Here is a 17,300-nt window from a genome sequence, read left to right as displayed (position 1 = left end):
AGTATTATCATATCAGCATTAAGCTATGCAACACTCATCTACATGATGGGCCAATCGCACAGACGTGTGCATCCCTTCCAGCGCACACCCTGGGCAGCAATAATGATGTCACAGTTCACCAGGTGACTGAGCTCATGCTGCCCTTATAGGGGCGTGCCGAATTTGAATATAAACAGTTGTTAACAACCCTCAACGTGGTAGCTGTGTTTCTTCCACTCCTCACATTGCCACAGATTAATATTTTGGTTAGTTAATTAATGTGTTAATGTATTTGATGTGTTAATCAACACCCCCGCTGCGCAGCTCAGACGGCAAAGTCCTCCTCAGCGACAAGATCTCCATCCTCAACCGATGGTCAGAACACTTCCAATCTCTTTTCAGTACCAACCGCTCAGTCCAAGATTCCGCCCTGCTCCAGCTCCCTCAACAGCCCCTAAGGCTAGAGCTGGATGAGGTTCCCACCCTGGATGAGACATATAAGGCAATCGAACAACTGAAAAGTGGCAAAGCAGCAGGTATGGATGGAATCCCCCCAGAAGTCTGGAAGGCTGGCGGCAAAACTCTGCATGCCAAACTGCATGAGTTTTTCAAGCTTTGTTGGGACCAAGGTAAACTGCCTCAGGATCTTCGTGATGCCACCATCATCACCCTGTACAAAAACAAAGGCGAGAAATCAGACTGCTCAAACTACAGGGGAATCACGTTGCTCTCCATTGCAGGCAAAATCTTCGCTAGGATTCTACTAAATAGAATAATACCTAGTGTCGCTGAGAATATTCTCCCAGAATCACAGTGCGGCTTTCGCGCTAACAGAGGAACCACTGACATGGTCTTTGCCCTCAGACAGCTCCAAGAAAAGTGTAGAGAACAAAACAAAGGACTCTACATCACCTTTGTTGACCTCACCAAAGCCTTCGACACCGTGAGCAGGAAAGGGCTTTGGCAAATACTAGAGCGCATCGGATGTCCCCCAAAGTTCCTCAACATGATTATCCAACTGCACGAAAACCAACAAGGTCGGGTCAGATACAGCAATGAGCTCTCTGAACCCTTCTCCATTAACAATGGCGTGAAGCAAGGCTGTGTTCTCGCACCAACCCTCTTTTCAATCTTCTTCAGCATGATGCTGAACCAAGCCATGAAAGACCCCAACAATGAAGACGCTGTTTACATCCGGTACCGCACGGATGGCAGTCTCTTCAATCTGAGGCACCTGCAAGCTCACACCAAGACACAAGAGAAACTTGTCCGTGAACTACTCTTTGCAGATGATGCCGCTTTAGTTGCCCATTCAGAGCCAGCTCTTCAGCGCTTGACGTCCTGCTTTGCGGAAACTGCCAAAATGTTTGGCCTGGAAGTCAGCCTGAAGAAAACTGAGGTCCTCCATCAGCCAGCTCCCCACCATGACTACCAGCCCCCCCACATCTCCATCGGGCACACAAAACTCAAAACGGTCAACCAGTTTACCTATCTCGGCTGCACCATTTCATCAGATGCAAGGATCGACAATGAGATAGACAACAGACTCGCCAAGGCAAATAGCGCCTTTGGAAGACTACACAAAAGAGTCTGGAAAAACAACCAACTGAAAAACCTCACAAAGATAAGCGTATACAGAGCCGTTGTCATACCCACACTCCTGTTCGGCTCCGAATCATGGGTCCTCTACCGGCACCACCTACGGCTCCTAGAACGCTTCCACCAGCGTTGTCTCCGCTCCATCCTCAACATCCATTGGAGCGCTCACACCCCTAACGTCGAGGTACTCGAGATGGCAGAGGTCGACAGCATCGAGTCCACGCTGCTGAAGATCCAGCTGCGCTGGATGGGTCACGTCTCCAGAATGGAGGACCATCGCCTTCCCAAGATCGTATTATATGGCGAGCTCTCCACTGGCCACCGTGACAGAGGTGCACCAAAGAAAAGGTACAAGGACTGCCTAAAGAAATCTCTTGGTGCCTGCCACATTGACCACCGCCAGTGGGCTGATAACGCCTCAAACCGTGCATCTTGGCGCCTCACAATTTGGCGGGCAGCAGCCTCCTTTGAAGAAGACCGCAGAGCCCACCTCACTGACAAAAGGCAAAGGAGGAAAAACCCAACACCCAACCCCAACCAACCAATTTTCCCTTGCAACCGCTGCAATCGTGTCTGCCTGTCCCGCATCGGACTGGTCAGCCACAAACGAGCCTGCAGCTGACGTGGACTTTTTACCCCCTCCATAAATCTTCGTCCGCGAAGCCAAGCCAAAGAAGAAAGAAACTAGAAAGAACCTTCCTTCTACAAGAAGAGGGGTGAAAGAGGGAGGAATCCAGGCCTGTAGGAATAAGCTTTTCCTCAGCCTGATGGTGTTGACTCTGATACTCCAACATCCCTTCCTCGATAGGAGCAGCTGAAAGGATGCTGCATACAGGGTGGAAGTGGTCCTCAATGATTTTGGCTACCCTCTTCAATAATCCCCATAGATCACTTCAATAGGGTGGAGGGAGACTTCAGTGATCCTCTCTGCCACACTTATGGTCCTATTGATTGACCTCCAATCTATTTCTCTGCAGCAACCGTACCACACTGTGATGCATCCAACCAAGAAGCTCTCGATGTAGCTCCTATAGAAGGTTGATATAATGGTGGCCAGTAGCCCTGCCCACTTCTGTGTTTTCTGGAGATTTATTTCTTAGCAATCTGTTAGATTCGAGGATGGCTGGTTAATGGACTGCAGAAGCTTTCAAAAAAGATCAGTTATTACTTGAAAGTGGTAAATTCATGGCCTTGGGGAAGAGTGACTGGGACAGATTGAGTGAAAAGCCCTCACTAAGTGTCCTGAGAGGGAGGATGAGTTGAATGTCAATCCATCTCAACTGCCCCCACTAAGTTGATTCTGGCTTTTCCCCCATCACTTTTCAGCTTTCATTTTCATTCTGCCCTCCCATCTCCGACCATCGGATGACAATAAATTTGATTTGACTTGAAAACGACAAATTTTGAGGGAACAAAGTGGAGCTGGAGGAACTCAATGAGTTAGGAAGCATTGAATGAGAAATGATCAGTCAATGTTTTGAGTTGGGATCTTTTACTGACACATCAACTTTATCAGGATGGTTAAAATTGATGTATATAAAACGAAGGAGAAATGAGAGAAAGATTTGGATATTGTTTTGTCTTGGGAAGAAAGGTCAAATATGCGTGTTAACAGTGTTACGAAATTACTTAATGTGAGATATAATATGGTTAATTATAATTTTATGCATCAATTGTATTTAACTCCTGAAAAGTTGAAGAAATATGGTTTTAGTTCATCAGATTTGTGTTTTAGATGTGGGGAACAGATAGATACTTTTATGCATTCTGTTTGGGCATCTGGAAAAGTTAAACCTTTTTGGGATAAAGTTATAAAGTTTTTGAGAGATTTATTTAAAATTGATCTGCAATTGAATCCGTTGATGTGTTTATTAGGTTATATGAATGTATTAATGTCAAGGTTGCAGATGGACAAACCACAATTGGCTTTTATACGATTAGGGTTAGCTGTAACAAGAACATATATAGCTGTTACATGGAAAAATGATGTAGAGTTGAATATACAAAGATGGCATAGTGAATTACAATCGTGTTTATATTTGTAAAAAATAACTTACAACTTGTGGAATAATTATGCTTTTTTGTTAAGCTGTGGAGTCTATATTTAGAACATATGGCTATAGATCTAAAGTAAATGATATGTACAGAGTTGGCATCCCAAACAGTTAATATTAAATACCGGAACAACTGTTTAAGGCTCCGAAGGAGGGGGGGTTGGGAGGAAGGGGGGGAAGGGGAGTTTTGTTTTTTTCTTAGTAAGCTGTATTCCTTTGTGTTATGTTTATAGTTTCATAGTTTTATAAAACCTGTAAATAAAATTTTCAAAAAAAAAGACTTTATCAGGATCTTTATCTTAATCACAGACATGATAAAGGGTCCCGACTGAAACCTTGACTCACCATTCCTCTCCATAGATTCTGGTTGACATGCTGAGTACCTCCAGCTTCTCATTCTTCACTCAAATGTTCAGTGATTGCAATCCACATCTTCTGCCCACTTACTTTTCCCTAGTCAAAATGCACGATCTGGAACACCTTTAGTAAACATTGAAGATCACAATTGAATCTTCTCTTGACTCTGTAAGACCATCAGACACAGGAAAAGAAATAGGCTCTTCAACCCATTGAGTCTGCCTCACCATTTAATCATGAACTGATCCACTTTCCCACTCAGCCCCACTGCCCGGCTTTATCCCCATAACCTTTGATGCCCCAGCTAATCAAGAACCTATCAATCTCTGCCTTAAATATACCCAATGACCATGTCTCCACAACTGCCTGTGACAACAAATTCCACATATTCACCTCTGTCTGGCTAAAAACATTTCTCCACATCTCTGTTCTAAGGGAATGCCTTTCAATCCTGAAGTTATGCCCTCTTATCTTGGGCTCTCCTGCCATTGGAAATAATCTTTTCCTATCTACTCTGTCCATACTGTTCAGCATTTGAAATGTTTGTATGAGATTCCCTCCCTGCACCTCCATTCCCTTAAACTCCAACGAGTATGGGCCAAAAGCTATCATACGATCATCATGTGATAACCCTTTCATTCCCAGAATCATCCTTGTGAACCTCCTTGGAAACCTCTCTAACATCACCACATTTTTTCTTGAATGAGGGGCCCAAAACTCCTCACAATACTCCAAGTGAGGTCTCACCAGTGCCTTGTAAAGGCTGAACATCGTATCTCAGCTCTTATATTCTATTTCTTTTGAATTGAATGCCAATATTGCATTTGCCTCTCCACAGAATTAAACATTCTTCCCCATTGTGACTGTCTTCCTCTTGTTGGTACTTAATATTGACCATACGAGGCATGAATAGAGTTACATGGCCATAGTGTTTCTGTGATTTCATTACCACTCTTGTGCAGGCAGTAATATGCCAAAGTTCCCCAGGCTATCTATCAAAGGGATCATTTCACCTTTACATTTTCTTTCAAGCCGCACTCAATTGGTTTGTCACAGGCCCTGTGCCCACACTACTACATATCCAATCTCAGCTCCTATGGTCTGCAATACTCATCCAATTATTGTCCCTCTCAGCAACAAGGGCATATCTAATCACACCCTTTCTCCCCTACACTTTATCAAGTCAAGTCGTCACATTTGCTGTCATCTAATTATACAAGTACAACCCAATGAAACAGTATTTTCCATCTTCATTGAAAAACATGTAGACACACAGCCAGGCATCACACACATAGAGACAAACAATATATATGCAGGACAAGTATTCATACACAGACACACACATACACACAAACACAAATAAATAAATATTGCTTCGTGAATATGAAGATCTCGGTTGGTTAGTGTGAGCAGTTCCTTTGATCGTTCAGCATTCTCACTGACCATGGGAAGAAGTTGGTCCTCAGCCTGATGGTGCTGGCTCTGATATTCCTGTTGGGAGCAGCTGAAAGATGCTGTGTGTGTGATGGAAGGTGTCCTCAATGATCTTGTGCGCCTTCTTCAGACATTGATCTCAGTAGATCACGTCAAATTAGTGGGGGGGAGGGGTGATAGGGAGAGAATGGAGACTCCAGTGATCCTCTCGAGCACACTTATGGTCCTGTGGATTGACCTTTGATCTATTTCTCTGCAGCAACCGTATCACACCGTGATACAATATATTATCAATCACAGCCTCTCTCACATTACACATCTAGTCAGATTCTTGCGTTGTCTCCACTCCATCCTCAACATTCATTGGAGCGACTTCATCTCCAACATCGAAGTACTCGAGATGGCAGAGGCCGACAGCATCGAATCCATGCTGCTGAAGATCCAATTGCGCTGGGTAGGTCACGTCTCCAGAATGGAGGACCATTGCCTTCCCAAGATCGTCTTATATGGCGAGCTCTCCATTGGCCAACGAGACAGAGGTGCACCAAAGAAGAGGTACAAGGACTGCCTAAAGAAAGCTCTTGGTGCCTGCCACATTGACCATCGCCTCAAACCGTGCATCTTGACGCCTCACAGTTTGGCGGGCAGCAACCTCCTTTGAAGAAGACTGCAGAGCCCACCTCACTGTCAAAAGACAAAGGAGGAAAAACCCAACACCCAACTCCAACCAACCAATTTTCCCTTACAACCGCTGCAACCGTGTCTGCCTGTCCCGCATCGGACTTGTCAGCCACAAATGACCCTGCAGCTGACGTGGACATTACCCCTCCATAAATCTTCGTCCGCGAAGCCAAGCCAAAGAAGAAGATGTCCAATTGCAGCCAACTGAGCTCACCCCTACTTCCCACCAACACAACAACTTGGAAATGTTACAAGCTCATGTTCAGAACAAAATCTCCATTATTCCACCTTCTCTCTTGATCTCAAATCATACCAAATATTTAGAAAGTGAATTAGCTGCATACTGCAGGAAATTCAACAATGAATTTGCACATGTGAGTGTAAAAGTGTGCTGATATTTTGATCTTGTGATCTTGCTTATGAAATAGATGGGTTCAAAACATGTCTTGCTCTTGAGATCATTATATATCCATCCATCTGCCAGGACCTTACCAAAATCTCCCAACACAGAGCTGAGAGCTCTGCTTACAGAGCTCCAGTCACCGTCTCAAGGACACCCAGAAATAGGCAATTAATCCCAGCCTTAAGGATGATGTCCATATCTGGAAATGATGAGAAAACATCCACATAGTCACAATCCACATTGCACAGCTAATCACATCCCTTCTCATCTGCACTGCATATCCAATCACAACCCTTCTCATCCACATTATCCAACCAATCACAACTCCCCTGGGCCTGACAACTCATCCCACCTTTTGCCCAAACTACACATCCAATCATAGCCCTTCAGCCCTTCTCACCCACATTGTCCATCCAATCCTAGCTCTCCTGCGCCTGACACACCCACTTTTCACCCAAATTGCACATCCAATCACAGTCTTGTTGCATGCATGATATATCCAATCCCATTCCCCCTCACCAATTCTGTGCATCCAATCACAAAATGACAACCAGGATTGTTGTGTGATTAGAAAAGATCATAAAATGAATGGAGATGGTAAAACGAAATCCTTTCTTATTGGACCAAACATTCATTGCTTTGAAATTCCTTTGTGGATTCCTCACTGTGTTCCTCCAGTTCCAAGCACCTATGTGTTCTCACTTACCTTCACTCCACCACTGGTGATCCCTTGGCCTGGTTTCACTTGCAGCCAGGAGTAAAAAGAGTAAGTTTTTTGGAGAGGTATGGTTGGAAGGCTTCTACATAAATGGATCGGGGTCCAGCTCGATGTCTCGCTAAGGTGTATCATGTATAAGAGTCAGGATCAGAGTAGTATGAAGGGTATGACTTAACATGGGATTAGAAACCATTGAAAACTACAGCACAAAAAAGGCCATTCAGCTCTTCAAGTCTATGCCAAAACATCACTCCGCTAGTCCCACTGACCTGCACCTATTTCATAACCCTCCAGACCTCTCGCATTCATGTATCTACCTAATTTATTCTTAGAACTTAAGAGTTATCCTGCATTCACCACATCAGATGGAAGTTTGTTCCAAACACCCACTACTCTCTGAGTCAAGAAGTTCTCCCTAACATTTCACCCTAAAGCAATGTCCTTAGCATATTCATCTCCCCCAACCTGTGGAAAAAGCCTACTCACATCCGTCTATCTATACCTCTCATAATTTTGTAAACTTTTATCATATCTCCTCTCCTTCTTCTGCTCTGTAAGGAATAGTCTTAACCTGCTTAATCTCTCCCTGTAACTCAACTCCTTAAGACCCGGCTACACCTCAGTATATCTTATCTGTATTCTTTCAATCTTACTGATATTCTTCCTTGTAGAACTGCACACAATATTCTAAATTTAGCCTCACCAATGTCTTATACTACCTCACCATAACATTCCAACTCCTACACTTAATACTTTGATTTACGAAGGCCAAGAAGGTAAAAGCTTTCTTTACAACCCTGTCTACCTGTGACACCACTTTCAGGGAAAAATATATCTGTATTCCCAGATTGCTTTGTTTCTCTTCACTCCTCAGAAACCTTGGTTTCTCCTTTCAAAATGCAACACCTCACACTTGTCTGCATTAAATTCCATCTGCCATTTTCTGGTCCATTTTTCCAGTTGGCCTGGATCCCTTTTCAAACTTTGAAAGCCTTCCTCGCTGTCCACAACACCTCTAATCTTAGTGTCATCAGTAAACTTGCTTATCCACTTTCCCACATTATCATCCAGATCCATATTGAATCCAAATCCAGATGGAGCTACCTTCCAGAGTTTCCACTGAGCCCAGCGGTAGGGTGATGTGATCTAAACTGTGGCTGGGCAGCAGCTGGTGACCACCTCAACCCATGAATGTGCCCAGGTCAGGGTGGCAATTTGGGTCATCTCCTCTATGTTGTACTCCTTCCTATTCCACACCCTCCCTCCCTCTCTTCCTTCCTTCCTATTCCATTCCCTCCTTTCTTCCTTCTTTCTTTCCTATTCACACCATCCCTCTGTGCCTCTGCATTCCACTCTGTGACAGACCACCTGGAATTCTATAAAGATCATGAAGTAGAATGTCATTCAGGACCACACCACCCCCCCCCCCCCCCACCTTCCTGCACACAACCACTTCCTGCTGCTAATTTTGGGAAGAAGGTACTGAAACCTAAAGCCTAGCACCTTAAAGCTCAAGAATAGTTAGCAAGCTCTATACCTCTTCTTACAACCCTAATGATAAGCTACTCTGGGACCATAAAACACCTGCCTGCACTATTGAAATGCCACTTTTTTCTTGCAGTAACTGTAACTCTGAATGTTTATCATCTATCTATTATCTCTCTTTACTGGGGTAATTTCAGAAATACTCTTTCTCTTTGGCTTGGCTTCGCGGACGAAGATTTATGGAGGGGGTAAAAAGTCCACGTCAGCTACAGGCTCGTTTGTGGCTGACAAGTCCGATGCGGGACAGGCAGAAATACTACTGTATTTTCTTTTGCAAAAGTACCAGTTTGCAGAAAAAAAGAATGTCAAGGCATATACATATTGTATAAGGTATATTCTTGTAAACGAATTATTAAATTACAGAGTCAGTGAAACCATACCTGAATATTTGGCATTTCCTGTTCTTTTTGATGATTGCCTGCGGCACAAGTGAGAAAGACTCCAGATATTCTTTCCCACACCATTGATGTTGGCTATTGAGGCAGTAATACTGGAATGTTGGAGAAGGCAGAGTTATCTCATATCTCTGATGGGACAAATATGTTCAATCATTTTTTTTTAATATCTTGATGGATGGGAAATTACGTTTTCAGTTACTGTACATGACAAGAGCTGCTCAGCCACGAGGCTACTGTTGTGCAATGCTGGGTTCTATTTCTTTATGTTAAACATCCCACAAGTATACTGCTTACAAAACTCTAACAAAAACTTGCATTGACTCTGGTTAGCAGCTAATTTGATCTATTTCCATGTTATATTATCTTTGCTTCCTTTTACAAAATCTCTGTTGTTTCCCCATCCAGATCAAGTTCAACAGGAACAGAATTTCACTCTTTAACGAGTGATAATAAAGCCAATCAGCATTGTGAACTTCCCCATACCCACTCTGGGGGAAGAGAGAGGTGAAAGGGATCATAAGACCATAGAAACTCATGTAGATCATTGTTTGAGGGGGTTTCCCTTCTGGTCTCTGCCTCTCAGTCCACCAGTGCAAGGATCCAAACATAGGCTGTGCTGGCTTGTGCATCCCTCAGCACGCAATCCTGCAGCCTGGAATTTTTTGATCGGCAGCACTCCTTCACAGACCTCTCACTGTGCCAGAAGACCAAGGACATTCAGTCAAGACTAAAGAGCATCCAATCATTGTCAGATCCCTTTCTCACATGTCCAGGGTGACAAGCAAAGAGACTGCTGGCCCTGGGCATTAATGTGGGTCACCCTAAATGGAAGAAGTTCACACAGGGTGCTCCACGCCATTCTTCACCAAATGAATCCATTCATGGGGCAGGCAACAAGCTTGGCAGAATAGCACTACCTAAGGACCCTGGGAGGGAGAGAGAGAGAGAGTGGAGGAGAGGGAGAGAGAGGATTGGGAGAGATTGTGGGGAGAGAGAAGAGGAGGAGAGTGTGGGGAGAAAGTGAGGGGGAGAGAGGAGAGGATAGGGGAGAGAAGTGAGAGAGAAGCGGTGAAAAAGGAGGGGGAGAGAGGAGCAGAGGGAGAGGAAGGGTGAGAGGAGAATAGGAGAGAGAGTAGGAGAGAGCAAGGAAGGGGAGAGAAGGGAGGGAGAAAGGAGAGGAGAGAGAATGGGAGGGAAAGAAGGGAAAAGAGAGGAGGATGGAGAGAGTGGGGCAGAGAGAGGGGGAGAGAAGAGGAGAGTGCAAAGTGTAGGTTGAGCAAGACAGGTGGGGAGGGGAATAGAGGGGGTGAGAGGGGAGATGGGGAGAGAGTGAGGAGGAGGAAGGGGAGGGAGGGAGGGAGAGAGTCACAGAGGAGGGAGAAGATGACAGGAGAATGAGGGGAAGAGAGGGGAGAAAAAGAAGGGGGAAGAGAAGGGGAAGAAGAGAGAAGGCAGGAGAGAGAAAGAGAGGTGGGAGGAGAAAGAGAAGGGGAGAGAGTGGGCTAGAAAAGGGGGAGAGAGATTGTCACCTTAGGTGCCATCTGTGAGGAGTTGTCACCCTGTGGCTGGGTGGATCTCCTGGATGTTACATTTTCATCCTGCATCCCAAGAGTGGTGGTTGAATGGGCTGCTGTTAATTACTCCTGATTCAATGGGGAGAATCATCGGGAATGTGAGAGAGAAGAGATTTCAATTAAACAAAGATGGTGAATGGGTCTGACGGGGTTACTCTCATTTAACTGGCATTCTCTCTTGTGGGATGTAACCATAAGAAAATATAAGAAACATGTGTTATATTTTATCCTGGGAGGCCCCAGTTGAAGGGTCAGTGATGAACCTGTGAACAGGAGGCAATGGGGCAAATGACTACCAATGCATTGACTATAACTCCCACCATTTCCTTCAGTACTATGGTATGCATCCCATCAGGACCAGGGATTTGTCCCATTAGTTTACTCATCACTATCTCTTTTGTAGCAATTATTTTGTCAAGGCCCTCACCTCCCTTTGCATCCCTATCACCACTCTTTGGCATTCTGGATGTGTCTTCCACCATGAAGACTGACACAAACTATCTGTTCAATGCCTTGCCCATTTCCTCATTACTCAATAACAATCTCCCTTTCTCATCTTCCAAGGGATCTATGCTAATTTACCTTCATAATCCTTCTTCCCTTTCCTTATTTCTTGTTTAGTTCTCCTTTGTTTCCTTTTACATTTTTCCCAATCCTTTAGTTTCCCACTACTCTTGGGTACTTTGTACACATGAGCTTTTAAAGGTTATTAATTTGCTTGTAATAGCCAAATAAACATGTAACATATCCTACAGGGACTTAATCCCACCCAAGGTAAATGTTCAATAAAAATATTTGAAAAAAAATTCCTGTTTTAGAGAAGAAATATATCATGTTTTCCTTATAAACAGGAGCCTCTTAAGCCTTAACTGGTAAAGCACGACAAGCAGAAAGAAGACAGAAAACACACACTGCTGAATCAGTTTGAATCAGTCTTGTGGGAAGTTCTAATAGGAACTGTGACTGAAAACTGAGCACCAAGCCACTTGTACTGAGAGACGGCCAAATGACATCATTGACCTCAGTGGCTGATTGCTCGCCACCCCACACAAGGTCACTTCCTAGGAAGACCAAGACATGGCCTCAGACCCACACTGACCTCAGTGGGTTTGGAAGTGTCTGTGGCCCACATTGAAACACACTATGGCCCACCAGTGGTTGGGAATCACTGGTATATGCTTAGACATAGATGCTCTTTATCAACTACATTTCGGCAATTAAAACCATCATCCTCTCAAAACTGATCAGCAAACTCCAAGACCTCGGACTCCACATCCCCTGTGTAATTGGATCATGGATTTCCTCACCTCCATACCACAATAAGTGAAGTTTGGTAAGAACATCTTCTCCACAATCTCTATCAGTTTCGTAGCACTACAGGGCTGTTCTTTCATCCCCCGGCTCTACTCACTTTATACCTATGACTATGTAATTTGGTACTTGTGCACTTTATTGATTTTCTTTGTTCTCCCTGTATTTTATAGTCAGTTTCTTTACATTTATTGCCTGTTAATGGTTCTTTTGATTGTTGGCATGTTCGCGCTGTGTGCAGTTTATTTTTTGCACTACCAATTAGTGGTGGTCCTGCTGCACCCTCAGGAAAAAAGAAATCTCATATATGTGATGTCATGTACGTGGTCTGACAATAAATCTGAAATCTGAGACCAAGGTAATGGAAGATAGTCTGATCCAAGACCACACACACCTCGAGGATGGAAGGAGAAGTTGGGGAAAGGAAGCTAAGGCAAAGTTACAACAGATCTTTCCTCTTTAAACCAGTGTTACAGCATAAGAGGAATTGAATGGACGGTTGCAGATTGGCTTCAGAATCATTCATTCTGTGATGCTCCAATAACTTACAAGCAGACAGAAATTTTGGAGGGACTCAGCCGGTCTCATAACATCCAAAGGAGATAAAGGTTTATTAGTGACCTTTCAGGCCTGAGATATAACAAACGTTGAAAAACCTTTTATTTCTTTCCAATAAAACTTTAATTTTAAAACAAAACTCTTTGCTTACCTCCCATGGACGCTGCAAGACCAGCTGAGCTCCTCCAGCACTTGCATGTGTTTTTACTGCAATCACACCATCTGCAGACCTTCCGTATTTCCTATACAACAATAACTTGCACAACTTCTTTCCTGGTCTTTTTGACCTTTGTTTTCCAAAAGACCTCTGCCTGATTTAATCTCAAAGGAATGTATCTGTGGATTTGAGGAGGAGTTCCTGATAAGATGTCTATTTAAATCTGTTCTGAAAAGATTACTGTCAGAGCTTGGCACTGAAGAACAATGTTTCTCCTTCTGCTGCTCGCTACTGCCGCCTCACCTACCGTAAGTTTATTTCCTCTTTCCATTTCAGGCCACTCCGGGGAGGTGCGCTGGTTATTTCTATTCCAGGTGGCTTTTATGCCAGTGTGTTGCAGCCTGAGCTCAAGAATCTGCTGTACTCCTAAGCATCGGCAGGAGCTACACTGTCCAAGACGTGACATGTAGACTTCTGTTTTGGGAAGCAGGGCTAATTTCCACGGAGTCCTGCTGAGATTCATTCCTGATCTGGCAAAATCGCCAAGGTTTCAATTTTTTAAAGAAAAATGTAGACATACAGCACGGTAACAGGCCCCATGAGCCCGTGCCACTCAATTACACACAATTGACCTACAAGTCCCAGTATGTTTTGAAGGGTGGGAGGAAAGCGAAACACCCAGGGAAAACCCACGCAGACACAGGGAGAACATACAAACTTCTTCCAGAATGTGTGGGATTTGAACCCGGTTCCAGTCGCTGGCACTGTAACAGCGTTGCCCTAACTGCGATGCTGACCGTGCTGCCCCTTTTGGGCATACCCAGCACACCAGACTATGCTCTCTCTCCAACAGCACAGCCTGGCTTGTGGCATCAGCAGCACATAAGACAAAGATACACATACTACCACAATGTATGTATTCTCTTACAGAGGTTTTGCCTTTGTCCTAATGTAAACTCCCTTTTCTCTCTTTCCTAATTCTGAGGCACGGTCCCAGACCTGAAATGTTAACTCTTGTTCTTCTCTCCACAAATGCTACTTGACCTGCTGAGTGTTCCAAACATTTTTGTTTTTCTTTATTCTGGCAATTTGGTTTTGAACCTGTCTGCTTTTTGCTCATGCTTTGACCTGAAAAGTTGGTTGTCCTTTTACATCCTATAGATGCTGCATGACCTGCTGAGTTTCTGCAGCACTTTCGTGTCTTGCACTTCAAGCCAGCATCTGTTGGCTTTCCTGCTTAACTCCATCTCAGACCTATCATCTCAGCAGAATCATCTGATGGGTTCAATCTTTGACCTGAAACATTAACTGTTTTCCTCTCTACACAGATGCTGAGTGTTTCCAGCATCTTTTTTTTCATTTGTTTTTATTTCAGATTTTCAGCATCTACAGTTTTCTGCTTGACATTTTTCTGTGACTTAACACCAAAGAACAAAATGCAGGAAAATGCATTGACGATTAAGATGAGAGAAGGTGCTTCACCTGATAAGGGACTGAAAATGCATCATTTGAATCTAGAATTGTCTACCAGACTCAAGGGAAGGGGTTTCAACAGGAACTTTCAAAAGAGCATTGATTAAGCAAGAAAAGAAGGTCGGAGAGATAATAAATGTCAGAGGCAGAGAGCAGATAAATGGAATCCCAGCAGCTGTATAGGAATTGATAGGTTGAATGAATCACCCAGTCATACAGAGGGGTCTAGATCACCCATTCTCAATCTTTTATCAGCTATGGTTCCATTCAGACTCTGCTCTGAGTTTCTGGGGGTAAAGTGCAAAAGTTTGCAGACAGCAGGGTTGAATTAAAAACACAACGCTAGAGAAACTCAGCACACCAAACAGCGTACCCTATATAGCAAAGATAAAGATAGATAACCAATCTTTCAGGCTTGAGACCTTCATCAAGGTATAGTCTTGTTAAGTAGAAGTTCATAGAGTTTGAGAGCAGCAGGGATTACAGATGGGGAGAGATATTCCACTGAACTCCCTGTGGAGAGCAAAGGAGAACTTCTTCAGGGTAGGCACCCCTCAAAATTTGGCAAAGTTTTACAGTAGACAGAAGTAAAACACGAAAGTCGGCAGACACAGTAGTTGAAGTAAAAACACAATGGTGGAAAGAAAACAAGGTTTTTACTAAAACATGCTGGGCCCCTGGGGTGGGGGGAGTGGTAGAGCCCCCCATTGAGTATGGCTGATCTGGAACCATGGATAGAATCACTTTCACACACAATGGATAGATTGTATGATAGTAAATAAGAAGAGAAACTGGAAACTGGGTTGGACGTAAAACGGGTAGGATAGATGAATGGCTTGTAAACAAGGACTGTGAATGCAGGAAAATGGAGCAATGGACAAAATGCTAGAGGAACTCAGAAGATCAAGCAGCATCTGGGGAAGCCAATATGTAGGCAACATTTCTGGCCATGAGTTTCTTTTGAAGGATTAGGTCAGGAGGGCACAACTTCAGGATTTAAGGATGCCCATTTAAAGCAGAGGAATTTCTTCAGCCAGAAAGCAGTGAACCTCTGGAATTTGCCCCTATGAGCAGCTGTGGAGGCCAGGTCATTAGGGGTATTTAAGACAGAGATTGATAGCTATCTGAATAGTCAGGGTATCAAAGATAATGGGGAGAACACAAAGGAGTGGGGCTGAGTGGGAGAATGGATCAGTTCCTGATGGAATTACAGGGCAGACTCAATGGGCCAAATGGCCTACTTCTGGTTCTATATCTTATGGTCTTGAGGATGTAAATCTCATGTGTGCATTTGCGTATGAAATGTGTTGGTCTAGAAAGGATGGGTGGAAATCAAATTGGCTGTGAGCTAGGTGAGTGACATTGTGGATGGGATAATGTTATGGGATGATTGAAGCTCAAGTGAGACTTGTGCATTTCTTAATGAGAAACTAATCCCAAGGTCCATGCTTACAGACTAGTCAATATGCCAATGGAACAATCAACAATTATGGAGTTTGTGAATGCTCACTGATCCTTCCTGACGACACATTCCCAGTGCAACAGAAAGAAAACTTGGAAAGTGTATCATGGAAGCTCAATATCAGCGTGCAACAAGAAATCAGCAAGGTAAGTGCCTCCTAGTCCCCACCATGTTCATTTAGATTGTGTGCCAGGGATTTACATTACATTGAAAAACCAAAGAGACAATTCTCATGCACATTGAGCTATTGGTGGTCAACCTTTTTTTTTTCACACTCACATACCACCTTAACTAATCCCTTACTAACCAAAGAGCGCCTATGGCATAGGATTGGAGGAACAACACCTAATATTCTGCCCGGGAACTCTCCATCAGGATAGCATTAACATCACATTCTCTGGTTTGCTTTAGGCCACTCCTCTCTCTCTCCTCTCTCTCTTTTTTCCCTATCCCTCTGTTTCCTTCCTTTTAGCTCCCCACTTCTTTCCCTCTCCATTTGGAGAAAAAAAATTGTGTATACGCATTTTAGGAGAGTGTTTCTCACCCTTTTTTTTCCACTCACATATCACCTTATGTAAAAACTCCTTACGGACAGTGCCAGATTCCAACCTGGGTCTCTGCCTCTGTCATAGCTAAAATGTTGAGGGAGGGAGAGGTGAAGCAGAAACTGGGAAGTGATAGGAGGATATAGGTGAGGAGGGGTTAATGGCCAGATGAAGCAAGATGGGGGTAGGAAGGGTGTGGGGGGGGAGGATGCGATGTGGAGACCACCAAGGATTGCAGGTGATGGAACCTGATGGTGACGGGTGAAAGGAGGGATGATAGGCAGACGGGGACAGTGGAGTGAGGGGATGAGGGACCAACTTGTCTTGAGCAAATGAGTGATAAACGGATGGAACAGGTGGGGGAGGGGAAGGAATCTGAGTAACAGGACTAAGGCGGGGGTTGAGTTAAAGAAAGAGCGTGCATGAGAGGACCTAAGAAGATCAGGAGAGAGAAAGGAACAGGGGGGTGCAGATAACCTGAAAATGAAGAATTCAATGACCATATTGTTGTTTTGTAGACATGCCAGGCATAACATGAAGTGGGTATTCCTCAATTTGCCTTTGGTCAATGTGGGAGTAGGGAGATGAGTTAAAATGACACAGCCAGGAGCTCCAGATACACTCCTGATAGCCATTGAGAGTCTGTTTAGTGTAAGGTAAAACATCATGAGATGGGAATGTGTAAGGAGTTACCCTGTACAGGGCTGTAACAAGAAGGGGAGGTGTCCTTGTACTCCTGTTAGGTAAAACATCATGAGATGGGAATGTGCAGGGCTGTAACAAGATGTGAATGCATCCTTGTACTTACAAGATAAGAGAGACATTGATGGATTGAGAGGCAGGAAGCTAGCAGGGAAAGGATAGCAACAGTTTTAGTCATTGGACAAGTAATGATATGATGATGTTCTAAGCATGTATCCAAGGGTATAAAAAATCACCATTTTGCTGATAACGGCAGAATGCATTCTCCGACTAACATGGTTAGTCGCAAGTGTTACAATCCGGTAATAAAGAACAAAGAACCCTGATTTCGACTCAGTCTGGTGTTTGTC

General features: G+C 44.0%; 1 protein-coding gene across 1 annotated transcript in view; it reads left to right on the top strand.

The window, feature by feature from the left end:
• LOC138756698 (olfactomedin-4-like) overlaps positions 1 to 17,300 on the top strand; it is a 76,734-nt gene that overhangs the window by 37,714 nt on the left and 21,720 nt on the right. The window contains 1 exon segment of the mRNA XM_069923085.1: positions 15,697 to 15,849. Coding sequence (XP_069779186.1) covers positions 15,697 to 15,849 — 153 coding nt within the window.

This window comes from Narcine bancroftii, chromosome 3 (assembly GCF_036971445.1).
Source record: "Narcine bancroftii isolate sNarBan1 chromosome 3, sNarBan1.hap1, whole genome shotgun sequence".
Taxonomy (NCBI): domain Eukaryota; kingdom Metazoa; phylum Chordata; class Chondrichthyes; order Torpediniformes; family Narcinidae; genus Narcine; species Narcine bancroftii.
Note: the sequence above shows the minus strand (reverse complement) of the source record. Positions and strands in the feature narration are given on the sequence as shown.